The sequence below is a fragment of the Xenopus tropicalis genome, chromosome 4 (genome assembly GCF_000004195.4).
Source record: "Xenopus tropicalis strain Nigerian chromosome 4, UCB_Xtro_10.0, whole genome shotgun sequence".
Taxonomy (NCBI): domain Eukaryota; kingdom Metazoa; phylum Chordata; class Amphibia; order Anura; family Pipidae; genus Xenopus; species Xenopus tropicalis.
In genome coordinates, this window is record NC_030680.2 from 65,475,533 (window position 1) to 65,503,284 (window position 27,752).

The 27,752-nt window shown below is 37.8% G+C and overlaps 1 protein-coding gene across 3 annotated transcripts in view; it reads right to left on the reverse strand.

Moving 5' to 3' along the window:
* zcchc14 (zinc finger CCHC-type containing 14) overlaps positions 1–22,720 on the reverse strand; it is a 45,034-nt gene extending 22,314 nt beyond the window's left edge. The window contains exons 1-3 of one of the 3 annotated variants that reach the window (XR_004222169.1): positions 22,351–22,720; positions 19,650–20,547; positions 13,302–13,425 (exon numbers count right to left, since the gene is read on the reverse strand). Coding sequence is in view for 2 of the 3 variants with exons in the window: in XM_031899815.1 (XP_031755675.1) it covers positions 13,302–13,425; positions 19,650–20,252 (727 nt within the window). In the remaining variant the exon portion in view is untranslated. 3 annotated transcript variants of the gene reach the window in all.
* Positions 22,721–27,752: the final 5,032 nt, after the last annotated feature.

Sequence of the window (27,752 nt, forward strand, 5' to 3'; positions counted from 1 at the left end):
GTGCAGCTGTGCAATATAGTATTAAATATAGCATGATTTCTGGCTCCACAATAATCTGTGACATAAAATTATCATACAGCACATGTATATACTTGCTTCCATTAGCCGTGCAGGCAGTATTATTGCCTCATTCAATATACAGGTAATTAAAACACCCCATCTGCAGATTTTTTTTTATTTGTAGCAGGAGATGATCCTTTTTCTCTGCTTACGTGAGGGGGCCTGCAACATACTCCTGCAATTAATTTGCCTGTCACTTCACACTCTGAAAAGGTAAGGATTCAGTCCTATCATTCTCCTCCACAACTTCTTTTATAGGTATTAAATCATGCTTAACATAGACATACCCTGGTCCTTTTCTATTTCTCCTATTACTCTTAAACAAGGAACAGGCTTTATATTTACAGCCCAGTTGTGTGACTCATTCGTGTTCCAGCATTGCCAATGACATCATATTTCTCATTTAGTATAATTAATCCCAGCTCTCCCATTTTGCCAGATAAGCTTCTCGCATTTGTAAACATACATTTAATACCAGTACCAGGTTTTCTATTTTGTATAACTTAATTTCCACCCTGCCAAGTATAATATTCCTGTTCACCTTTCCACTTCCTTTTACCCTTATATGGCCCAGATCTTGGCTTACCCCATCTTCTGCAGAATTTATTACTGTCCCCCCACCCCAACAAGCATAGTTAAAAATATCCTCCAACCTTCTAGCCATCCCCTAAGCAAGCGACACCATTATCAAGATGTAGCCCATCCCTGGCAAACAGCTTGTAGCTGATGAAAAAAAAAAAAAAACAGTCTAGTTCTCAAAAAAAAGCCCTTCAAAATCATATTAGTCTACCTAAGCTCCCATTGCCTTACTAATGTAGCATGTGGTATGTGTAATATATTTGAGATAAGTACCTCCATTGCCAACCACCTCATGTCCTGTGTGTATACCATGTGCAGTGTTTCTCCTCACAGGGCTGTCCATGTTCATTTTAGCACTGCACACTGAACTGAAGTGACTTGGAATATGAATACACAGATAGTAAGAGAAGACATGTTGCCCCTGTCCTTTTCCAGAAATACTTTGGCTAAGGGACAATTCAGTATAGGAGGGGACCCAAAATAACAAAGCACAGCCAGTGATGAATGGTCAAAATGTATTATATATAAAAAAAAATACAAATTTTATATATATATATATATATATATATATATATATATATATATATATATATATATATATTATTTTTATATATATATATCCCTGCTACATGTGTGTACTACTTACCAGTGCCCCACTGTAATAATCTTTTGTCTTTAAACCAATTGATGCAATAATGATTGGCTACACGATTTAAGGTTAGTTTTGCACTAACAAAAGCCAATCTATTTTTGTGTATCACTACTTTTTCAGCAGAATTTTGTATACAATAACTAAAGGATCTGTGTATTAAGCACTTAAACTTAATATACTGTTATATCTTGTAATGGTAAAACCTGTGTGTTTGTTTCACAACCACAACAGGTATAGGACCCATTATCCAGAATGCTTGGTACCTGGGGTTTTCCAGACAAGGGGTCTTTCCGTAATTCGTATCTCCTACCTAAAGTCTGCTAAAAACATTATTTAAACAATAATTAGACCCAAAAGGATTGTTTTGCCTCCAATAAGGATTAATTATATCTTAGTTGGGATCAAGTACAACGTACTGTTTCATTATTACAGAGAAAAAGGAAATAATTTTTAAAAATGCGAATTATGTGATTAAAATGGAGTCTATGGGAGATGACCTTACCAAAATTTGGAACTTTCTGGATAATGGGTTTCTGGATAAGGAGTCTAATACCTGTACTGCATTTTGTTTTATTTATATACAAGTAGCTGTGTATCCAAGGAAGCAGCAGTTCAAGCTGTAGTAATACAGTAGTAATACAGATTTTCTAACATAAGGGTTTTATAGTTGTGACTCTGGTAGCTAAAACACAGGTCAAACACCATAACCTCTCATATAAAATAGGCTATTTGCTGCCAAAAATATTATATAGGCATAAGGACCTAGAACCCAGATCTATTTCTATAATTTAGATCAGCAGGGCTGTTTTCCTCCAATTTGGATTAATGCAGTTTAGTAGATTCAGTTTTACTTTTACAAGTATAAATAAAATCATGTTTAATAATCTGAATTATTTGCTTAAAATGGATATGGCCTTCTGTATTTTAATTCAGAGCTTTTTAGATGATATGTTTAAGGGTAAGGGATTCCGTACCTGTATTTCTAAATACAATTTTAAATGCAAAAATATATTTTCACAGCGACAGCACTTGTCCTTTAAGAACTGCATTTGTTTTGGTGCTGAAACATCATTTCAGAATTTAGTGTCGTGTGAGATTGAACATTTTTTTTTTATTGAAGACAGGCTCCGTTGTCTACATTCAGACATCACTAAGATTTTCCAAAAATTGAAAAGTAATTTCCCAGGCTTTTCTCCCTTATGATCTCATGCTAAAGATACTGCACTGTAGTTTTCCCATTACAGCATTGCACACAATGCAAAAGAAGCCAGAGTAACTCTTAAGAAAAGCTGATACAAAATATTCAGAGGAAATGGCTTGGTATCTTAAGTTTTCATCTGTTTGGATAAATATTTAATACAATGTATAATTCAGGAAACCGGCACAATATCTTATGTATACTAAAAATAGAGTTTTAAAACTGATAAAGGAGAAGGAAAGCTAGAGTGTTGGCACTTGAGCAATAAGGATCTGGTTGGAAAAGTTTTGTAGTGTGCATTCATCAAGTCTTAAAGAAATACTGTCATGGGATACTGTTGCATCAGTAAATAGAGCTTCTCCAGCAGAAATCCATTTTTCAAGAACACAAAGATTTTTTTTATTTTTCATTTTGAAAACTCACATGGGGCCAGCCATATACATTTCACAGGGTGCCACAGCCATATGACCTGTGCTCTAATAGATTTCAGTCACACTTTACTGCTGAGCTGCAAGTTGGGGAGATAATACCCTCCCTCCCTTCCCCCCTGCCCCCATCCCCCACCAAGCAGCCAATCAGCAGAATAGGAAGGTAGCAGCTCCGAGTAGATCAGAACAGCACTCAATAGTAAGAAATCCAAGTCCGGCTTGGGACTCCTCCAGTTACATGGGAGTAGGAGAAACAGTAGGTTACCTGAAAGCAGTTCTAATGTGTAGCACTGGCTCCTTCTGAAATCTCAGACTTAGGCACAAGGCACAAGGCACAAGGCACTGAGATGGCTGCCTACAAATTAATATTACAACTAAAAAAAAAAAAAAATTGTTGGTTAAAGAATAGTGATTTCCTATGTAAACAGTGTAATTTAGAAAAAAAAATTATACCATAAAAATAATGACAGCATCCCTTTAAAGTATGACTTTGGTGCAGAGGAGGTCTGGCTACACAGATGATGGCTGCAGTTTACCCTGGGTAAGACATTAGGGATTAGCGTTACTGAGCTGTGCCTTACTAATTGCAACCACCAGCGTATCTAGTTTTTCTTGCCTTTAAGAAAAACTTCCATGGTTTCATTGTACATTTAATTTTTTTAAACAATGTTTTAATTGCCACAGAAAACAGATTCTATGGTGTTGGCTGTCTGGACCCGACTACCACCTGCCACAGAATGTACACTTCCATATCCCACAAAAATTTGGAGTGCTGCCAATCACAGCTGCCAATAAAATGGATAAAAACTCAATATGTAGCTGTAGTTTTATGTATAGCTGTGGAACAAGTGTACTTCATTGTTATTAGTAAAGGCAGAGCTAGTGACTTTTGGATCCTGCCATTACATAATTTTTAAAAAGTGTGTGCGTTTGTGTGTGTTTTTCATACAAACCAGAATAATGTGCCTGCTGTGTCAGTTACATTTGAGATCCACAGCAGGCATATTTTCTAGTAAAGAAATCCTGTCAATTCTTCTGGAGCAGATTATTTGCCGGCTTGTCTGGTGGTTTATATTGCACACATACTCTGATTTTTCCTAAGGCTGCTTAACTTTATAATACATGTTATGTTTGACATAGCACTAAAAAGAAAATTAAAAAATGTTCCAAAAGTTGGAACTTTTTGATGTATACCCAACATGTCTGCGGGCACCAAAGACTTTTCTGTTTGACATCAGCCTGCCAATATATGGCATGAGGCTAGCAAGTCCATAAAAATAGCACTGCATTAGAAATATTGTAAGTCTACACTTTAGTGCTTTTGAACAGATATTCTAATGCATCTTTAAAAGAATGTCACAACATATTGCATTCATTATGTTTTAGCACACAATGAATGTGTGACAAGATCAGGCAAGCAGTCATTTTGGCCATATTCATGGCCCAATAAGCCACTGACTAGGTCTGGAAGGAACAAGATGGCTGGTAATGTTACCTTATATGTGGTCAGAATAAAATCTTTGAAATCAGAAAAAAAGATGACTACTAGAAAATTCATAAGAAAATTCTACCTATTTCGATACCCACTTAGCAAAAGTCAGCCAATGTTCATGACACAAATATTGCTCTGTGGCCAAACATCATTTCATTCTAAAAATGGAGCAGAGTTACAAAAACAATTGCATATGAATCCAATACTGTAATAGTTCATTACTTTGTAAGAACACTGAACACAATTTGGAAACCAGATGTTATTATTCAGCTGTTTTTAAGGCTGACAAAATAAATGCGGTTAAATGTAGTCCAAACCAAAAAAATGTATATCCTGAGTACAAAAGGGAAATTAGCACCAATGTTTTCTCCTTCAAATAGCCAAACTGAGCTTTTGCACAACACAAATGATGTAGAAGAGTTGTTTAACCCTTTCCCTGCCAACGACATAGCTCCTATGTGCTGGCATAAAAAGATGTTAAGCTCCAAGCACTTAGGAGCTATGTTTTCTTTATCTTGCGCTCGTGGTCTGCACTCGCTGCTTAATCTGAGTGCAGAGAATGAGCGCATGGTAAAGAACCCCCTAGGGAACAAGCAGAGGGTGGTAAATAAAGGCCCCTGGGGAGCGATCGCCCAGGGGCACCATGGGAAAAGCCTGACACTGGACACGACTGCAGCTGCTGTGCCTGTGATCTTCTGTGTCCCTCCTGCGATCTCCAGCTGTTTGTGCCCAGGTTAGTGCCAGATACACACACAAACACACAATCACACACTTATTACACTAGTACACACTTATACTTACACTTATACACACACTCTTACATTTTGGGGGGGTTGGGGGTTTCACACATTCACAGCACTTACAGCACTCACACTTACTTGCACACTCACACAAAACACATTTTGCCATGTGTACACACACATATGCAATTTTGTAAAAAAAAACAAAACTTTTTTTTTTATTGCATCGTTTTTTTCTTGCCTGAAAAATTTTTTTATTGCCATTGCGGATAGCGTATTGGCTAACCGCACTGCACAATACATTAATAATAATTACATTTTCTGTGATTTTGATGCATATTTAGTTATTTTATTGCATTTTTAGCCATTTTATTTCATTTTCAGTTATGCATAGTTGTTCTTCGCTTGACTTTGTCTGTAAAACTAATTTGCCCAAGCCAAAATTCTTAAACTGTGATTCTGACTGCAGATATCACTAGGAAAAAAAAACCATTGATTTTAGTTGTTTTTTTTTGGGGGGGGGGGATTTTTAGCAATTTAACTCACATTGTTCTTTGTTACTTGTCTTTGTACATGGACCTTTTGTCGGCTGTATTTCAATTTGGCTTCCTCTGTTCCGGTAAATCTATGCATATTGGGCATCAAACTGTTCAGTAGACCCCTTGTGTTCATATTTAGAGTGTTTTATGTTGGTATGTTATGAAATGTTGGGTACATAATGAGGTAAAATGCAAGCTTTGTGACGATTTTCAGAAATGTCATAACCCATGTAAATGGGATTTTTTTTTAAGAGTTTGGAATTCACTCCCAGAATTCCTTTTGTTTGCTTTTGTCTGTATGAGGCAGTCTCCTCAACCTTATTTATTTGTTTGCAGAAATGTCATAAAAACCGTTCTGTTTAGCATAGCTTTGTAGTTTGCAGTAGAAAGATGTATTTACCCATTTTTGTTTTGTCAGAATCTGTACTTTTGGAAAATGTATGGTTTTCTAGGGTCTCCATACTGTTAGGGGGTCTTATGGCACATAATACACATATCGGGTGCAAAAACTGCACGAGCCGGAGCGTCATTTGTGAAAATACATATGCACTATATTTATTTGGGTGCCCCTGTACACCGCATAGTTTGTTAAATCTATGCATATAGGGCATAAAACTGTTCAGTAGACCTCTGGTGTTCCTATTTGGGGTCATTTGCCTTTGTATGCAAGAAATTGTGTGAGATAATTGTGGCAAATTGCAACATTTTTAGGCAATTTTCTGAAATGTCGTAGAAACCACTAACTTTAGGAAAGCTTTTCAGATTGGTACTTTGGTGTAGAAAGGACTCTTTACCCATGTCGGATTTGTCAAAATGTGTACTTTCCAAAAATATATGGTTTTCAGGGGTCACCCTACATTTCTGCAGTTCCTATCCCACATAAAACTACCATGTGGTTATGAATTAGGTAAAGGTAAGCCATGAAATTAGTGTGCACAAGGTATATTTTGGGGTCTCTTAGTGCCATGTGCTTTGATAAACCTATGTACAGTGGGCATCAAACTGTTCAGTAGACCTCTGGGGTTCATATTTAGGGTGTTTTATCTTGGTACCTAATGACCTATAGAAAATAAGATGCTGCATACTGGAAGTTTTGAGGTGATTTTTGGAAATGTCATAAAAATCTGCAAACTTAGGAAACCTTTGTGGCTTGGTACTTTGGAGTAGAAAGACACGGGTACCCATTTTAGATTTCAGGAAATGTGTACTTTCCAAAAATATATGACTTTCTGGGGTGAGTGTACTTTTTACTAGCTTTATCCTACATAAAATGATGTAAATGTGTTGATTTTGAAGATGAAATGACAGATCATCTGGGGGTATGTTCACATTGGGGCCCCTACATACCACATACTTAGGTAAACCCTTTACATACTGGGTATCAGACTGTTGAGTGGACCCCTGGCGTTCAAATTCAGGGTGTTTTATCTTGGTACCTAATGATACATGGGAGATAAGAGGCTGCATACTGGAAGCTTTGAGAGGATTTTTGGAAATATTATCAAAATTGCCAACTTTAGGAAAGCTTTGCAGCTAGCTTCTTTGTAGTAGAAAGACATGGGTACCCATTTTAGATTCGGGGGAACGTGTACGTTCCAAAAATATATAGCTTTCTGGGGTGAGTATACGTTTTACTAGCGTTATCCCACACAAAATTATGTAAATGCGTTGATTTTGCAGAAGCTGAAATGATAGATCATATGGGGGTATGTTCCCATTGGAGCCCTTACATGCCACATACTTAGGAAAAACCTATACATATTGGGCATCAAACTGTTCAGTGGACCCCTGGCGTTTATATTTAGGGTGTTTTCTCTTGGTACCTAATGATATGTGGGAGATAAGATACTAAAGACTGGAAGCTGTGAAGTGTTTATTAAGAAATTTCACAAATTTTGATAAAAAACAATAACTTTAGGAAAGCATTGCAACTTGGTAGTTTGGAGTAGACAGGCAGTTCTGGATTCCACAGAATCTGTTCTTTCTAAAAATGTATAATTTTCTGGGATAAACCTTTCTGTTAGTGGAATTTTTGGCCTTGAAAGTATGCAGCTTTCTGGAGCAGTGCTTTTGAAATTTGGTAGTGTACTGCTGGGAGTTTTTAACCTACCCAAGTGAGATGTCTCCATAAAACTATATATATTTGGTATTGGCACGTTCGGGGGACATGGGACTTTTCCAATCAGTTGTTTTTTCATGCATAAAATAATTTTTGTTTCTGGTTTATGTGTTTATATTATGGAAAATATTTTTTTTTTCATTTTTTAGACATTTAGAAGCCTATATCTTGTTACAGAATTGGAATTACACAAAAATTCCACCATATTTTGAAAGCTTAGGTAGTTCTGAAAAAAACAATATATAGTTTTCCTGGGAAAATTAAAAGTCTCCCCAAGAAAAGGCCCCTAAAGTGTAACAGTGCAAACTGTTCAAAAACTGGCAGTAGAAGTTCCACTTTGCCCAAAACAGCTGGCAGTGAAAGGGTTATTGCACAGAAACCAGTGGTACATGGAGAATAGCTCTGCTTTATGCACTGGGGACTGTTTAGCTTCTTCACAGATCTCAGCAATAAGCTAAGATCTATGTGGAAATCACCAGATTGAAAGTGATGGAATTTTGCTAGGTGTATATGGGAAATGGACTTAACTTATATTGATACTTCCAGTTCCTCAAAATTTAGGAAACGTAATGAAATGGTTAAAACGTCAATATTCCCCCCCCCCCCACCCAAATTCTCAAATTTGACTCTCCAAGCCCTGATTTAAGTTTAAAGCATTAAGAAAATATATCCAGTAAATATATGCAAGAATATATACAAGATTTTTTTTTTTTTTAAATATCCCAGGCTCCTGTAATTCCAAATTTTAGCTTCTAGCTAATATTTTCAATGTTTTATTTTATTTACACACTTTTTCCCCTTAAAGTCTGTACATCACCTTTAGTTATCTGGTTAGCCCCTGACATTTTATATTCACTCACCCATTGCACTAGCCCACTGACCAATAAGAACACTTTGATCTTTTTTGTTTATATAGCTGCAAAATTTCCACATACAACTTACAGTTCAAGTATGATCTGCTTTTCTTCTATATTTTTCTATTTATGACATGAGGCGTTTCCCAAAAACTTGTTTAAAAAATAAAAGTGACAAATGTAGGCATTTGTTTTTCTTTGTTGGACTTTTGGTTTTGAGATGTTCTAATTACACATTAATTAGTCAGTACCTGAAATTCCAAATGTTGCCATACATTGTTTTTTTGTTTCAAAATAATATATTTACATTGTCTTGTGTTTACTTATGGATATAATGTGGGGTTAAAGGAGAACTAAACCCTAAAGATGAATATGTCTAGAAATGCAATATTTTATATACTAAACAGATTGCACTAGCTTAAAGTTTCAGCATCTCTATAGTAGTAATGATATAGGTCTTTACAGTTTTCACAAGAGCTTCCCCTTTTTGGATTCTGTTAGAACTGTCTGGGACAGTGCACATGCTCAATGTGCTCTGGGTAGTTGCTGAGAAGCTAAGCTTAGGGGGTCATAGCAAATTATCAAGCAGAAAATAAGGTTTGTCTGTCATATAAAGTGATGCTACAGGGCTGATTATTAAATTCTAATGCTAATTGCACAAGTATATTGTGAGTTGGTCACAGAGCATATGCAGTGAATCGGCAAAAAAAAAATGGAGAGCTACTGAGACATCTTTTGGGGCAAAGCTATTCCCTGCTAAAGCACTGTGGTTGTAGAAGCACACAACATTATGTACAACATTTCTGCCCTACTTCTTTAGTTAGGCTTTAGTTCCCCTTTAATATTTACACTTATTTGTTAATAAGGGATCTGTATACACACTGTCATTACACTGTTGTTCCAGGTGCCATTTTAAAAAACCTGGAATACCATTTGTCAGAACAACTTATAATTTTTTGGCACTTTGCCTAGCCTCTGTTAACAGATGGAGCTAAATTAGCAGAAACACTGCAAATGATAATAGAAGAGAATGTGGCCTATGGCAATGTAAAAATCTGGTCTGCAGTTAAGATATTTGTAACTTTTATTATTTTGTTGCCAAAACAAACATTTTACTTGAGAATATATACAGTCATGGCAAAAATTGTTGGCACCCCAGAAATTTTTCCAGAAAATCAAGTATTTCTCACAGAAAAGTATTGCAGTAACACATGTTTTGCTATACACATGTTTATTCACTTTGTGTGTATTGGAACAGAACAAAAAAGGGAGGAAAAAAAGCAAATTGGACATAATGTCACACAAAACTCCAAAATGGGCTGGACAAAATCATTGGCACCCTTTCAAAATTGTGGATAAATAAGATTGTTTCAAACATGTGATGCTCCTTTAAACTCACCTGGGGCAAGTAACAGGTGTTGGCAATATACATATACATATATAAACACACACACACACATATATATATATATATATATATATATATATATATATATATATATATATTAGGGCACTGTCTATACCTCCAGTTGTCAGGAACACCCATATGTATTAAATATTTAGATATGAACAGCAACGTGCTAGTTTTGTGTAAATATTTTATCGCATGATAAATATCAAATTTCCTTGCTTCTTTCTTCCTTTTTGTTCCACTACCTCATATTCCTACCTTCCTCACGAAGACTCCAGTCTCAATGCTCTCCTCTCTCATTCCATTCGTATTAATGTTTCCTGAGAACATCATTTTATTTACCATTTAAAGGGGAAGTACACATTTAGTGACACTGTTTCTATAAATAAACATTTTGACAAAGCAAAATGTATTTATGTATATAAAAAAAAAAGAAATGATACGCTGTCACCAGTCAAGTCCCAGGCAGCTGCTGCCATAGAATTTACATTCTTTGGAAGTCAGGAGATTAAAGGTGACATTAAAGGTAACATACTAATTTAAGTCCTATAATGCCAATGTTATGGAATATCATTTTTTTATGACTCAAGCAACTCCCAAACCAAAGCAATCTTAGCATTTACCATTACATAGCTCTGTGTTCTAAAGAATAACTCAACATTCTGACACTGAATGAACTAGATCAAACAAGAAGAAGACATGAGCAACAGCTGTTAGCATGCCTTGGCATGAAAACTTTATCTGATGATAAAACACCAAAGTGCTGAGATCACATAACAGAGCTTGGAAGTGAATATGAAGCAATCCCAAAGGCCTCTTGAAATTATAATATTGAGTTCTGTAAAATCAAAAAACAGCAATTACATAAATAACATTTATTTAAAGGGAACCTGTCACCCACACATAAAAAGCTGTATAAAAAAAGTCCACTACAAATTAAACATGAAAATCGATTTTATTTTAATTAAATCGTCCATACCAATCTGACCTGTCAATCATATATTGCTTGCCCTGCCTCTATGTCACATAGAGCAAGCAATTACCTTCACTTTCCATTCAGCACTTCCTAGATGCCATTTATGTATCCTGTTCATGGGCATGAGGTGCCAGATTATGGAGAATAAATATAATTTTGGGATGATACAAAGTTTGTCTTAACAACAGTGCTTTACAAAATGGCAGCTGCCTGCTTGGATTTATGGATTTGGAATTATTTCTCAAGGTGACAGGTCCCCTTTAATATGTTACTTGAAAGTAAATCAATAAGTGGATTTTGAACATTCTAATGCAAACATATTCTAGCCTATATTGGATTTTATTAAACTTATTTTAAGGCTTAATGCTAAAATTATGACATTTTGAAGAAAACATCCTAAACTTCCTAGTTTCTGGTTATTCTGTTCACCAAGGCACCCTGAAGATTACCTAGTGTTCAACCAACACAATTCTGCATTACTATTAATTACTTATTTCTTAGCTTGTCATTTAAAAAACACATTAGCAATATTTACCAGTCAACTGAAATAAACGGATACTGCCATTCCAAATTAATCAAGAAAAAAAAAATCTGATGTGCCCCATAATGCATGTTTTTATTGCTGCAGTCCTACAACCTTGCTTTGCGAGTTCTAACAACAATCAGTTATAGCAACTTGCATTCCATACAGCCCCTTGCATTAAACTACATATTCACAGGTTAGAATTTACTTAGATGAACTAGGCATTTCTTCCAAATGGAAGCCACCTTGCTTCACCCAAGAAAAGCCATAGCCATCATACTGTTCATAAAATCTAATACAATCATTTAAACATTAAATAAACCCAATATGATTGTTTTGCCTCCAATAAGGATTAAATTATATCTTAGTTTGGATGAAGTACAAGGTATTGTTTGAATATTACAGAGAAAAAGGAAATCATTTCTAAAAAAAAATTAGAATTATTTGTTTACAATGGAGTCTATGGTAGATGGGCTTTTTTTTTTTTTTTTAAATTCAGAACTTGGATAACAGGTCTCCGTTTAATGGGTTTTTCGGTAATGGATCCTATACCTGTATAATGTTTCCTTAAAGGAGAAAAAAGGTAAAAACTAAGTAAGCTTTATCAGAAAGGTCTATGCAAATACAGCCATAAGCACTGCACTGAGTTTTCTGTCAAAAGATAAGTTGTGTCTGTTTTCCTCTGCCAGAGACACGCAGCTCTCTGCTCTCTCCTGCTCCCCCCCCCCTCAAGAATGCTAAGAACTCACTCCCCCCCCCCCTTAGGAATGTGGATCTGAGCCAATCAGCAGGAAGCTGACTCATAGGGGCAGATTTATCAAAACACGAGTTCAAATCCCGAATGGGAAAAATTTGGATTGGAAACAAATATTTCTGATGATCGCAAATATCACGAAAATGCTTACGAAAAAATCGTATTAGTCCCGATAATATCGTATTGGCGATCCGAAGGTCACTAAAGTTTCGTACCGAACGATTGAAACAGCAGCAAAACCGATCCGATTTGTTTGCGCTAAAAATACGAAAAGTTGTGCAAGCGTCGAAAAAGTTGTGGAAAATACGATTGGACCAATCGAGCCAACTCTTGGAGCGTTCGTGGATAAGTAAAAAGTAAATGTGCCCCATAGTCTAACTAAATGAGCATGTACACTGGGTCTGGGTGTATGTGCAGGAGTGAGGCATTATGGGAACTTTCTTTACACAGCTCAGCATTTTTTCTTCCTGTTTGGCTTCTTATCATCTGAACGGGAGAAATATGGGGAGACTTAAGGGCACTATTGAGACAACTGAATGTATGCCTGCAGCTTGAGATTAACTCTTTATTAGCCTTTCCTTCTCCTTTAAGGGTTCACTAATGTCCAATATCTTCCATGCTTAATTAAAAGCTTTATAGTAATCTGTCTGTGCAAGATATAAGTAAATATAAGGTGTTCTTCCTGGTTGTTTCTGGTACCATTCTACATTACCATCTGTTACCATTTACACATTCCCTTAACCCCCCATTCTAGCCTTGTGTAATGCTCCACAGGGGAATAATGAAGGCCAATAAACAAGGTAATCTTATGCAAGGCTGAAGCTGTTATAAACTAGAAAACTCAAAGTGAGAGAAAATGGAATATACATTCACCTCTATCTCTTAAATTATTCAAGAAACACAAAGGGAAACTGAAAAAGTCATTGTTGCTCTTTAGAATTTAAATTAATTTATTTTAATGAAAATGTTTTCTTACCTTTGGAGTGTTTTCCTGAAGGTCGTCTAGATAATGATTCTTCTATGGAATGTGCTGATGTATTTAGTGCATTTGCTAAACTGTTACCAACGCTGGTTATAGGTGCATCTGTTCTTAGTGTGCTCTGAAGAAGACAAACATAGCTTAATTAATATAGGTGAGGATTTAATGATGAAAATACATATTGAGATCTTCAGTACATGGGTATTTCCACAGTTAGACAAACTGTCAAGTGGAAAACGTCATTCCAGCAGGAAAATGAATATGATTTCTGCCTTTCCTATAGCATCCAATTACTTGTACTGGCAGACCAAGGTTGCAGTATGCCGCAACCCTCATAGCAGTATAAATAAGTTCTGCTGCAACGGCACACTCAGGTAGTATCAGACTGTAATAGAAGCGATTTCTCACATATAAAATAAGCTGCTGGCACCAAAATCCAATTTAAATACTGATCCAAACTATTTGAAAAACACATTTTCCTGAAGTCTTATCTAACCTTGGAAACACCTGTGCAGTTTAAAGGCTTACTTTAGCTACTGATAAAATCACAGACCTTGAGCATTACATTTTTATGGTGGTTTGAAACCCTAAGCTACACTATATAAGTTTAAATATTTTCTGCATACCAGAACAAGTCACTACAAGTCTAGTTCTAATTATTTACAGTAGAGCTAGAAAATCTATGGGCTATGATTAGTAAATTAGTTCAGACAAAAATAAATGGTTTGTAAAGTAAGAAGAAATTGCCTTATTTAGCAATATCCATTACTTTGGTTAGTTTCCTGTAGGTTAAACACAATCGGCACTTTTAGGTAAGGAACTTAAAGGGGTGGTTTACCTTTAGTATGATGTAGACATTTACATTCTAAGACAATTTGCAACTAGTTTTCATTTTATAGTTTTTGAATTTAGTTTTTTTGTTCAGCAGCTCATCTGTTTGGAATTTAAGCAGCTATCAGGTTGTTAGGGTCCACATTTCCCTAGCAACCAGGCAGTGGTTTAAATGACAGACTGGATAATGAATATGAGAAGGCTTTAATAGAAACATATTACAAAGTAACAATAACAAAATTGTAGCCTCAATAGTTTTTTTTAGCTTCATGGGTCAGTGACCCCGATTTGATGGCTGGAAAGAGGCAGAAGACAAAGACAAATAATAATAAAAGACTACTCAAAAAGTTGCTAAGAATAGTACATTCTATAAAATATTCAGGTCAGATTTAGTAAAACTCATTTTTTTTAATTTTACAATTCAACTAAACTAATTTCCTCGAATGTCTGACATTTACTAAACAAATCCAATATGAATAGTCTGTGCAAGAAAAAGTTGCAGCAACTGAATTGTGACTGCAAAAACTCGAAATTTTTTAAGTTGCAAGGATACCTCCACTTTATCGAATTGTGGCACAAAAACCTGAAAACTCTAAAGTTTTGAGACAAAAGGAAAAGAAAGACCTCTGCCATTGACTTCTACATAATCTCGCCAAGTTTTAGCTTGCGAAATGTCGGATTCTGATTTTTAGCCGTTTTGACGCATAGTAAATTTTAAAAAAAATTGCAATTTTTTTTTCATGTAACTTTTAGCACTAAAAATCAGAATCCAGAAGAAAAAAAAAAATCAGAGGTTTAATAAGCGGGACCCTCAAAGTCATCTTAAAAGTAAACAACCACATTAAGCTGGCAATACTAAAAATCCACTCATTTGGCAAGGTCTCTAAAGTAGCGGACCTTACCTTATTTGCCCACTAAAGTGGTAGTTGTCCACTTGTTTGAATTACACAGGGGCTGGATTTAAAGCCCAATGGATCCTTACTTGAGAACATGAAAGAATGCCACTGCTTTGGCCCCATACAAAGGCCAATGAGCTGCTGACTTTGTCAGGGATTGCCAGGTGAGCCGCCAACATCAGATTATGTAAGCCCGCCAAAGTAAAAAGGTAAGATCGTGTCTAATATCGATAATTCTGATAAAGAGCTATGGCATGTAAAATGCATATTGTTAACAATTCAGCTGCCATTTACCAGAAGATAAACCAGAAAATGTTTCCAGACCCCTGTTGAAGAATATTCCTAGCAATATTCCACCACATATTCCAGGGGAACCCAGAGCTCCAGCTGTACAAGATCTACATACTGGGCTACGTAAGAAATGGAAGCATGAAAATACATGAATATCTTTTATCTGTTAGTACTGTATACAGTGTGTGAGGGAATGGAGTAAAATGTTAAGACACATAATGAGACAGCTTAGAAGGCTATGTAGTCAAAATCTAAGTTTAATCATCTGCAATGTAGCATATCTTCTTTAACAGACAGACCTCATATTCTGCATAATGATTTTTCATTGATGACCCCCTAAGCTTAGTTTCTGAACAGATGCCCAGGCATACTGAGTATTTGCAGTGTCATGGCCTAACAATGTCCAAAATGGAAAACACCTGTGGACAACTTCTGAAGTGGCTGTATATAATACAGTATATCTAGCCAGGCTTTGGGTCACCAATATGTACATATAAATGTAGATATAGTATTAATGTGCAGGCTTGGTATACTAACAGCCTGTGTGTCAATACTATATGCAAATTTTTAGTTTCTGTAAATTTCTCATTCTCTATAAAATCAGATATGCTATGCTTTATTTGACTTTTGTAATACAGTTATACCTTATATATAAATATATATATTATATATATATATATATATATATATATATATATATATATATATATATATATATATATATATATACACATACATACATACATACATACAGAAAAAGACAGAGCACACCCTAATAATAGTCAACTGCCCCGGGTGCTTGCAAAAAAACATGTGTAAAGCAAAACAGTGAGCTGCACACACAGTGAAGTGAACCTAAATACATCAAGTGGCGGTATTTAGTGTATTTAGGTTCACTTCACTGTTAGATTTGTAACTTTGAGAAAGGCTGGAACGCCAGCCGAAACGTCAGTTCTAGTTATATTCTAAAAATAAACTTCTTTATTCAACTTTATTCAAGTCCTGTGTGAAGTGGCCTGTTCGTTCAAGGTTCGTGTATATTTATCTATGAAGGCTGTACCCAGGTAACTATTATATTCCAAACGCATCTCCCTACCCTAATAAACTGCATGTTCCTCTATTCCATGGGTTTCACTGGTGTTTCCAATGTGTGAGATACTATGGCATTCAATGGATTGAGGATCCTTTGTCTGCCGCCAGTTAAAGGAGAAGGAAAGGTAAAAACTAAGTAAGCTTTATCAGAAAGGTCTACGTAAATACAGCCATAAGGCTGATGCCACACCAGGCGTATGGCGTTTATTTTCGACAAGCTGAAAACCATTTACTGAAAATATGTCCCCTACCTGTGCCTGCACCAGAATGAGATACACTTGGATGCAGGAACATGTAGCCAATATTGGCATAAAAACGCGAGAGAATGCAAAGTCTCGCGTTTTTCTGCGTATTTCGGCTACATGTGCCGCTCGCCGAAAATATACACCATATGCAATGTGTGGCATCAGCCTAAGCACTTACAGAAATACTGCACTGAGTTCTCTTTCAAAAACAGGATATCTTGTCTCTTTGTTTTCCTGGGCCAGCGGCCACGTAGCTCTCTCCTCTCTCCCCTCTCCTGCTCCCCCTTCCCTTTAAGGATGCTAAAGGACTCCCTCCCCCCCCTTAGGAATTTGTGATCCGAGCCAATAAGCAGGAAGCTTCCTCATAGTCTAACTGCACATGTAAACCGGTCTTAGTCTTGGTGCAGGAGCATGGCATTATGGGAATTTCTTACAGAGCTCAGCGTTTTTTTTTCTTCTGATCATCTGAATGGGAAAAATATGGGGAGACTTAAGGGCACTATTAAGAGAACTGAAGGTATGCCTGCAGCTTGAGATTAACTCTTTATTAGCCTTTCCTTCTCCTTTAGTACCCAATCTGAATACACATAATATACATTCTGTCAGATAATGTCTAGAAAGAGGTTTCCAAACTGTAGAATGGCCCCTACAAGTAATAACCAAGCAATGCATGCTGTTCCAGTCTTAAAAGGAGAAGGAAAGGCTAGTAAAGAGTTAATCTCAAACTTCAGTTGTCTCAATAGTGCCCTTAAGTCTCCCCATATTTCACCTGTTCAGAAGATCTGAAGCCAAACAGGAAGAAAAAATGCTGAGCTGTGTAAAGAAAGTTCCCATAATGCGTTGTTCCTGCAGACCAAGTGAACATGCTCAGTTAGTAAGACTATGAGTCAGCTTCCTGCTGATTGGCTCAGATCCACATTCCTAAGGGAGGGGAGTGAGTTCTTAGCATTCTTGAGGGTGGGGGGGGAGCAGGAAAGAGCAGAGAACAGAAAGCTGCGTGTCTCTGGCAGAGGAATTACAGACACAACTTTTTTCAGAGAAGTCAGTGCAGCTTTTCTGTGATTGCTTATGGCTGTATTTACTTATACCTTTCTGATAAAGCTTACTTAGTTTTTACCTTTCTTTCTCCTTTAACAGCTAGTATAAGATCTGTGGTGAGTGCCAAATGGCTGTTTTGAATACCCTTGTAACACTAAGGGCAGTGACAGGTGGGGAGATTAGTCACCCTGCAACAATTCTTCGCTGCCACGGCGAATACTCTTCCCACAATGCCATTGCACCGGCAACAATGTAAATCACCAGTGGGATGGCATATGCGTCGCTACGATTTCTGGAAGTCGCCTGAAGTTTCCTCTCAAGGCACCCAAGGGTGAAGACGCACAGAGCTACCAGAAGCAGCTACTTGTTGTGGCTACTAAAATGCTGATCATTTACTGATAATTGTCTCTACATGTGTTTTAGAAGAGGCAATTCTCAGTATTGTCTATGGCAGCGTAGTTGCTACTAGTAGCTCAGTGTGTCTTCACCCTAAGGGCAGTGGCACACGGCGAGATTAGTCACAGGGTGACTAATCTCCCTATGTACCACTGTCCTAAATCTAGAGGATTCAGATAAATGTAATAAAAATTACATTTATCATTATTTACAAATATTTTTTTAATAACATATATTTATTAATTCGACATAATGCAATTTTATTTAGTATTTAGCTGGCTTTCCCTTTACACAATCCTCTCTCCAACTATGTACAGCACACAAACTCCCAATCATGTAAACTATGACTAACTGTTAAATTCGCTTTGAAACTTACATACAGCATACTCCATCAAAGCAGACACAGATTGCATTGCAGGTCTCAAGAAGCAGGCCAATTACCATTAAAAACAGATAAAACACAGTATCACAACCACAAGTTAGACCAGCACTCTCCAACTAGAGGCCCACGGAGCAGCTGAAGCCCTTAAAGGTACTTTATAGACCCCAATCTGTCCACAGGCTCCAAAACTACAACTACATTATGAATCCACATTATGAATCCAAGTAGTTTTTATGGTCCCTAGTGTTTCCAAGCCATGTATTACATAGTTTATAGCAGTGATCCCCAACCAGTGGCTTGTGAGTAACATGTTGCTCCCCAACCCCTTGAATATTGCTCCCAGTGGCCTCAAAGTAGGTGCTAATTTTTGAATTCCTGGCTTGGGGCAAGTTTTGGTTGCATAAAAACCAAAATAATAAATAATAATGCCAAACAGAGCCTTCTGTAAGCTGCCAGTCCACATAGGGGTAATTAAATAGCCAATTATAGCTCTCCTTGGCACCCCTAGGAACCACTTTCCTGCTTGTGTTGCTCCCCAACATTTTTCCATTTGAATGTGGCTCACGGGTATAAAAGGTTGGGGATCCCTGGTTTATAGAGTGTATAATGTACAATCAGCCCAACCATTAAAAGATGGACACACTGACCTAAGATCAATTGTTACACAGGTATGGGAGCTGTTATCCAGAATGCTCTGGACCTGGGTTTTTCCGGATAAGGGATCTTTCTGTAATTTCGATCTCCATAAATTAAGTCTGCTAAAAATCATTCAAATATTAAATAAACTCAATAGGCTTGTTTTGCTTCCAATAAGGATTAATAACAACATCTTAGTTGGGATCAAGAACAAGGTATTGTTTTGTAATTGCAGAGAAAAAGGAAATCATTTTTAAAAATTAGAATCATTTGCTTATAATGGAGTCTATGGGAGAGGGCCTTTCCGTAATTCAGAACTTTCTGGATAAGGGATTACATCACTACATTACATACTGCAGAAGCAAAATATATGAAATATTTATGGAAAAACAAAAAACCCATCTTCTAATATTTTAGTAACTAGACGAAAAAAATATGTGCAGTAAATACTGCAGCAAAACACCATAAATTATCTTTAAAAGCTAAAGGGGAAAAAAGAACAAAACACTGCTTAGTCCTCTCCCATTTATTCAATTACCTTGGAGCAGCCAGATGATACATTGCTGCTGGTAACAGTGGTAGTGGTGGTGGTAACGGTAGCTGTCAGGATATTAGGGGTTGTAGTATGGCTCGCACTAGTTGCACTTTGCCGTGCCTGTATGTGGGCCAGCTCCTTCCTTAGCACCTGCTTCTGATGGAAGCTAAATGCAGGGTGGTTTGTGGCCATGGTAAAAAGCAGAAAAAACTCATCCCCTGTCCTTCCATCATTGAGCTGCAGACCATAGTTGTCTATGATTGAGTCAATGTGAGTTAGAGTTCGACACAGAACACCAGCAGCCTCACGATTATCAGAAGCTAGAAGAGCCAGGGACACCAGAAGCTTACTACGAACCACTTCATCTGTTAGGTTGGTCAGACTTCCCAGATCAGCAGGATTATTAGCTCTTATTTCAGAGTCCCTCAAAGCATGATAATCCTTTCGAGCCAAGTCCTCAAGACAGGAGCCTAAAAAACGGAGCTCAAGGGGTATACACAGGTCTAGGAGGCCGCAAAGGAACTCAACTCTTTGTGAAGAGGTCAGCTCCGAAAACCAGCGGTAAACTCCATCCCTCTGCAGGGGGCAACGCTGCTTCTCTACCATGCTTTAAGCAGTAGCTTCCAAGATGCACACTTGTTTCTAAAGAACCACAGCAGACTCCTGTGTGGCAACTAAAGATTGTTATTAAACAGCGCCTCCAGCCCAAGCCCGAAATCTCCCAGTCTTCCGGGGGCTGATCTGACCAGCACTTTTACAAAATCTCTGGCATCTTGGAAGTCCAGAGACACCAAGGAGGTTGCTGCATCCTCCTGGGAAGAACAAAGGTCTTGTCACAGGCACGCCACTCGCCTCATGTTGATGATTTTGAGGTTGGTCTAACCTTGGTACAAATTTCCACCTAGATGAAAACATAACAATATGTCAACTGCAAACCCAGTAAAAAAGGTAGATATATTACAGTGCTGCTACAGCCTACATAGGGCTAACCTATGTGTTTTTATATATACATACATATATACACACACACTATCATGTGTTAATATTAGCAAGATAACACTCTAACCTACTGTACTTGCAAGTCTACTGTCTAGGTGTGCCTATTCTATATACCTGATGTACTAGATTACCTATGTCTGTCTACATTCCAAACTGATCAGACTACAGTATAATAGCCTTTTACTGTGTACCAGCATTGAGTTTTGGGGTAAACTGCAGAGGTACCAGTCAAAACAAATCCATAAATTTCTGTAGCTATTGCCTATCCACGGTAAAATAACTGCCACATAAAACATTCACAGTTGTTTTGTACACTTACAGCTTCTTTGTATAAAGAACTAGAAAGGGACAGACATACTACTTTCAATGGTAGTACATGTATGGGACCCGTTATCCAGAATGCTTGGGACCTGGGTTTTTCTGGATAAGGGGTCTTTCTGTAATTCAGATTTCCTACCCTAAGTCTACTAAAAAAAACATTTTAACAGTAATTAAACCCAATAGTATTGTTTTTGCTCTAACAAGGATTAATTATATCTTAGTTGGGATCAAGTACAAGATACTGTTATTATTACAGAGAATAAGGAAATAATTTTTAAAAATGTGAATTATTTGGTTAAAATGGATTTGGAGATGGGAGATGGGCTTCCGTAATTTGGAACTTTCTGGATAATGGGTTTCTGGAAAAGGGTTCTGATACCATTAATACTCACAAATAACTTTAAATCTTCTAAACCTGCAATGAATGTATATTGTAATGTTGCTTAGAATTTTGATAACTAAATTAGATATTTTTTTTCTGTGTTTACATCCCTTATACAGTACTCTATGTGCTTTAGTGCAGGCATGGGACCATTTATCCAAAATGGGATTTTCTGGATAATAGGTCTTTACATAATTGTTAACATGTTATGCCTACTAAAAAATCATTTAAACATTAAACTCAATAATATATTTTTTCCTCCAGTAAGCATTAATGATATCCTAGTTGGGGTCAAGTACAAGGTTCTGTTTTATTAATACAGAGAAAAGGGAGATTAAAAAAGAAAAAAAAAATGATTAAAATTCAGTCTACAGGAGATGGCATTCTGCTAATTTAGAACTTTTCACATAAAGGATCCCATACCTGTAGTATAAGTGTGATAGGATATTATTTCATTATGTTTAAGACAACGAGACTGGCACATTGCTTTTCTATCCCATGTGTATAAGTATCCAGAGCGCTAAGGGAAAGCGATTCATGCCTCCAAGTCCCTTCCATCCGCACTGATTGCTCACTACACATCTGTACTTCCGTCAGTGCCCATGTAAGCAAGCTCGGTGTCAATGCCGGTAAGGCGTGAAACACAAGGACAGTGGGCTGCTGGGGAGTATCCAAGCCGTGGCCTTCCAGTCGTTCCAAACTCAACTCCCACAAAACAGCAAGATCCCGTGGGAAGTCGAGGATCGCCAGGAATTGTGGTTCAAAAACAGCTGCAGGGCCGCAGGCTAGGCATCCCTATGAAGCAAGCCATATTCAGGATATAATGCATAACGTGCCTATGTATTCAGTCCTAAGTGTGTCCCTCCAACTAGGCAACGCTATCACTGTGACAGTCCCTTCGGGGTTCCGCCCGTGGGAAGTTTCCCCATCAGAAAACTAGTGTCAAAGCTCGGCATAAAAACAACCACCACCCAGCCCCCAAATGAGAAGAGAGGCTCCCACCATGTATGAAGGCACGCCCGCTTCCCTGTCCGCTCCTCCAGTTTCGGGTGCCAGTAGGTTTATTCCCACCGGTTCCACAATCCCGTTATCCGTTATTTTCCTTTAACTCGAAACCGTTACAAGTAGACGGCTTGCGCCCCCCAAAGAGACTGACACTATGTCCCTCCCGCCGCCTTCCACACAGGGGCACACGATAGGTCACTTCGCTCTCCGGTCCCGCCCACGTGCTTTAAAGGAGGCGTCTGTTTGGTTTACGGTCATTGTCAATCGCTGCTCCTTGGGCCCTCGGAGTAAAAGAAAAAACGGAGTCGTGGATGGCAAAGAATAGCTGTCAATCACCAAGGTCCATAGGAGACGCCCACCGAGCGCCTTCTTTGGGGTTTTTTGGATATTTATTGGTCAGCGTGAAACAAGAGCGGGCGGAGTTTGAAGCGGGATAAACCATTTTGTGGAGTGGTAGAGGTAGGGATCTGTGTCAATGCCTACGTCTTGAGCTGTAGGAGCAATCTAGTATGAGGTGTTGTATTAAAGCGGGGTAGAAAGAGATTTGATGCTTGATGGATTAGACTAGCTCTGATTCTGTAAGAACCGGGAATAAAATAGCAGCGAGTAGATGTGTAATAAATAATACGAGAGCACATAGTTATGCGTTTTATTGAAGGACAGGGGCAGAATACTTTTCTGGCGAGAAGCTCAAGATAGGTTAGACAGTAAAATGGCTATATGGAAGGTTATTATTTTTTATGTAGGACATGTATGTTCAGTCACACGGTAGCTTGAGCGCTAGGGTAGGGTTACTAGGTTATCTACATAGAAAAATCCTGTTTTGCTCCTACAATTCAAATTTTTGGGAATAGTCTATAGGTTAAAGCTCATTTGCTGGTCTTGAATCTGGGCACAAATGGCTGTAGTTATGCCAGTGAGTGTAATAAAGTGTTCTGATCAGTATATGTTGTAATTGCAACCAAAGATGGTTCTGTGTTTTGATTAAACAATTGCTGACCAATAGTATGCAGGCTGTGTTCTTTTCCCAATAGCATTAGGCATGTTCCTTAATTGCTGTCATGGTGAGGGAGCCAAAACGGGATGGGACATGGCAAAAGATGGCAGCTTTCAACCCCACTGTAGTACTCTGGGGAAAGGGGCTTCTGCGGGGGATGCCATTAGTTAAAAACATACAGGGGGGGAAGTTTTTTTTAACTTTTGTGTCACAATTTTGTCAGTTGCTTTCTTGGACTTAAAATATAAGTCGTAACAGACATCCGATACGCACTTATATTGCGCCACACATATGCTCAAATATGGCAGCCCCCTTAAAAAGGCATGAAGCCCCATTCGATTATATAGATTTAGCTGGCCTAAATCCGATCTTGATATTACAATGCCTATGGATACACTCACAGCAATGAAAAGTCACTCACCCAGTCTACACAAAGGTTCTACTTCTGGATTATGGCTTCTGGTAACTTGGTAGGAGCAAGATAGCAGTCTTTTTCAGTTCATAGATACCCAATCAAAACAAATCCAGTGCATTGAGATGTGCTCTGTATAAAATATATGGCAATTGGTATGTTTAGTACAAGCTGTTTGATCAAATGTTTAAAAAGGGGGGACATTATCAGTGTAACACTCACATGATGGAAATAAAGCACTTGAATGCCATTACAGCATATGGTTATATGCACCACAATGGTATGGGTGTGGCATATAGGACAGATGAAGATATGGTATACAGTTGCATGGCCCTTGTCAACTTCAGTGTGACAGGATGAAAAACAAAGCACTGGCATATAATATCAGTATCATTTCACCATATGGAATTTGCATGACATACAGCTTGTAATGTGGAAGCCTCCCATAGGACTCAATGGCTCCAACCTGGCCCAAGGAAAGTCACGATACCGAAGCTTGAATGAATCCGAAATTTTTGTACTCGCAGCAATACGATTTTGTTGCGTAATTTTTGACACACAGTATGAAAAAGTCGTGCAAATTAGCGAAAAAATTGGCCAAAAACACAAGGATGAAAAAGTCGGATTCAGGCCGATCATACTTTAATAAATCTGTCCCTAGGAGTTTGTGATGGGGTCAGGGAAATGACAAAGGCCAAATTTATTGCAACAGATAAGCAGGAGAATCATGTGAGGCAGCTAATCATATAGAGCCGTGGAGTTTCTCAGAAAGAATACGCACTAAAGAGAGCAAGAGATAATAGATTCCGCAAACAGCCATATCATCTGGGCTGTAACAGCATGGAGATAGAGATGTCTTTCTCTCTGTGTCTTTCTGTGCAGTTTGTTTTTATCCATTGTATTGTTCTGTGTTTTTACACAGCCTGTACTAGCAGTTTTGGACGGGGTTAGCTAGGGCCCACTGGGCAGATTTAATCTGCCAATTTGTGTCCTTCAGACTGATTTGGCAGCCTATTTACCCATGTAAGGGGCCCTCCAACAGGCCTCCCCAACAGATGTGTGGCCAGAGACTGGCCAGACGTTGATTGGGCAGGCTTGATTTTCCTTCTGTATTGAGGTCTGCATCGGCCAAATTATTGCACCAGCACAATATCGCCCACCCAAGGTGGGCATATTGGGGGAAAGATCTACTTGATTTGGAGAGCTCACAAAATGAGCGAATCGTACCATGGATGGCCACCTTTTTTCCTGAATGTGTATTTTTAGTAGCAGCCACTTTGGAAATGGCATCTAGTGGGCAAAACATTGCTTACTTGGCTATAATAATCAGTTGCATTTGTACAACAAAGATCTCAAACGTGGGCATACCAGGGTTTTTCTCAATAGGAAAAAAAGTTTTAGGATCCCAGCTTGATATAAGGTTCTCTGGTAGGCCCTTGGTGTTCCAGTCCAACACTGCACCTACATGAACTAGTAGTTATTGGACTATGGCTCCTTAAAGTTTGGGAAGAAAATAGGGAGAAATAGCTTTCAAAGGGTACTTTGTTCATTTACATGCAGAGAATTCACCACTTGCCATAAGCCTTTTACTTACTGAGCCTCATATTTTGATATTTAAAGCTTTACAGTTTACTCCCCCCTTAGCTGTGTTATAGTCCATGTCTTTCATATTAAATGCTTATAATAATTGTTGTAGCCATGCATCTTGCTTCTTTAAGCTAACTTTTTATTGATAAAGCTAAAAAAGTTTGTGTGTGTGCCCCACTCGTTGTGATATTTTCTCCAGATATTATCTTTTAATAATCTTTATTTAATAAGAATCCACAGATTTCTCAATCTATCTGAAAATGAAGATGAGTTGGTCTGGAAAATTCTGATGAAACTTCAGCAGCTCTAATACACGATATAATCAGCAAATGGAATTCTTAGTTCCCTGCCAAGTTTAAAACAGAAACTTTAAACTTGGAAGCAGTGTTCATTTCTAATGGATTACAGCAAATGATGAAGACAGTACTGCAATACTGTAAATAAGGGAAGCAACATATGTGTTTTGACTGGGATGTACTGTCAGCTAATTTTGGGAGACTGGGCCTGACATTGTATCTTAGAGGAAAAGTAACATTAACATTTTTTAAGTAAAAAAGCTATTCTACCCTGCACCAATAACAGCCCTATCCTGCAAAGCACTTAGTATTTTAAACGCTTTTATAAAAAAAATACCTGCTAAAACTTGGCTTCCTGTCAATTGAACTACGGCGATACAGCGAAGGAAGGAGCAGCAACCACTATGTGACGACCGATTAATCGAGCCTAGCCTTCTTTCTGTAAGGGAAGGAGTCAGGCTAGGCTAGATTTTTTGTAATAAATTTATTGATATTTTTATAGGGTGTACCAGTGTGTATATATTATATATATATATATATATATATATATATATATATATATATAAAATACATGGCAATACAGGCACTCACGTATAATTCTGGAGCTTATGTGCCTGGGTGCAGTATAGCAGATATTACATAAACCATAAACCATATATATATATATATATATATATATTTAAACCAATAAAAGTCAATAGGTAAATCGTGACTGGTGGTTAGTGGGAGTGCCCACTTTTTTTTGAAGTGCAGTCATCCAATGACCAACTTTGCAAAAAAAAAGTAATAAAAATTATGGGACTGACAGCATTTTACACTTCACCATTGAAAGTAAATAGGTGAAATGGCTGTTGGTGGCTCTGCCACTGAACCACAAATACCCAGTGACTAAAAACTGAAAAGTTTAACAATCCTGGAATTAATACTTAAATAATGGCACCAGTTTAAATATAAACCAATGACATTTATTGGGTGGAAATGGGTTGGCTGTTGGTGGCTCCACCTACTTTTTCAATCCTGAATACATGGTCAGCCAGCGACTGCAAAGTTTGGGGACCCTGACTTAAATAGTGTGAGAAAGGCAGCATTTTAAATTTAAACCCCAAAAAAATAATAGGTGGTCTGATTGGCTGTTGGTGGCTCCACCCACTTTTTAAAACCTAAAAATGCATTCCCCTAGTGACCCTGGTGCTAAAACTGTGAGAATGGCAGCAGGTTGAATTTCCCCATTGAAAATAAATAGGTAAAATCTGATCTGTTGTTGGCTCCACCCACTCTTTTCTAACTCTGAACCGCAGTTACCTGGTGACTAGCTCTGCAAAATATCGGGACCTTAGTATTAATATTGAAAGAATGGCAGCAGTTTAAATTTAAATGGATGTAGTCTATAGGTATAAATCTGATTGGCTGTTGTTGGCCCTGCCCACTTTTCTAAACTTGGAATGTCACCCAGTGACAAACTGGGCAAAGTTTGGGGACCCTGAAATTAAATATGTGAGAATGGCAGCAGTTAAACGTTCCCCACTGAAAACAATGAAAGAAATGTGATTGGCTTTTGGCGGCCCTGCCCACTTTTTCTAACCTTGCGTACGTAGTCAGCCAGTGACTGACTGTGCAAAGTTTGGGAATCCTGGCATCAAACAAATAAAATTCAATATGTGAAATCTGATTGGCTGTTGATGGCTCCGCCTACTTTTTAAAACTAAAACTGCAGTCCCCCAGTGAACAACTGTGAAAAGTTTGGGGAATGAGCAGCAGGTTGAATGAAAAGAATAGAAACTTTAACTTACTCACCTAGTGACTGACTGTGCAAAGTTTAGGAACCTTGGCATCAAATCAATAAGATTAAATAAGTGAAATCTGATTGGCTGTTAGTGGCTTAGGCCAACTTTTCAAAGCAAAACCTGTAGTCCCCTAGTAACCAACTGAGGAAAGTTTGGGGACCCTGGTGTTAATACTGTGAGAATGGCAGCAGGTTGGATTTCCACCAAATCAAAGCTCTGCCCACTTTTGGGCATCCACCAAATATCATATTTTCATTCAGGCTGACCCCATGACTATGTGATTCAAGTTTGGGGAGTGTAGCCTCAAAGCTGTAAGATTGACA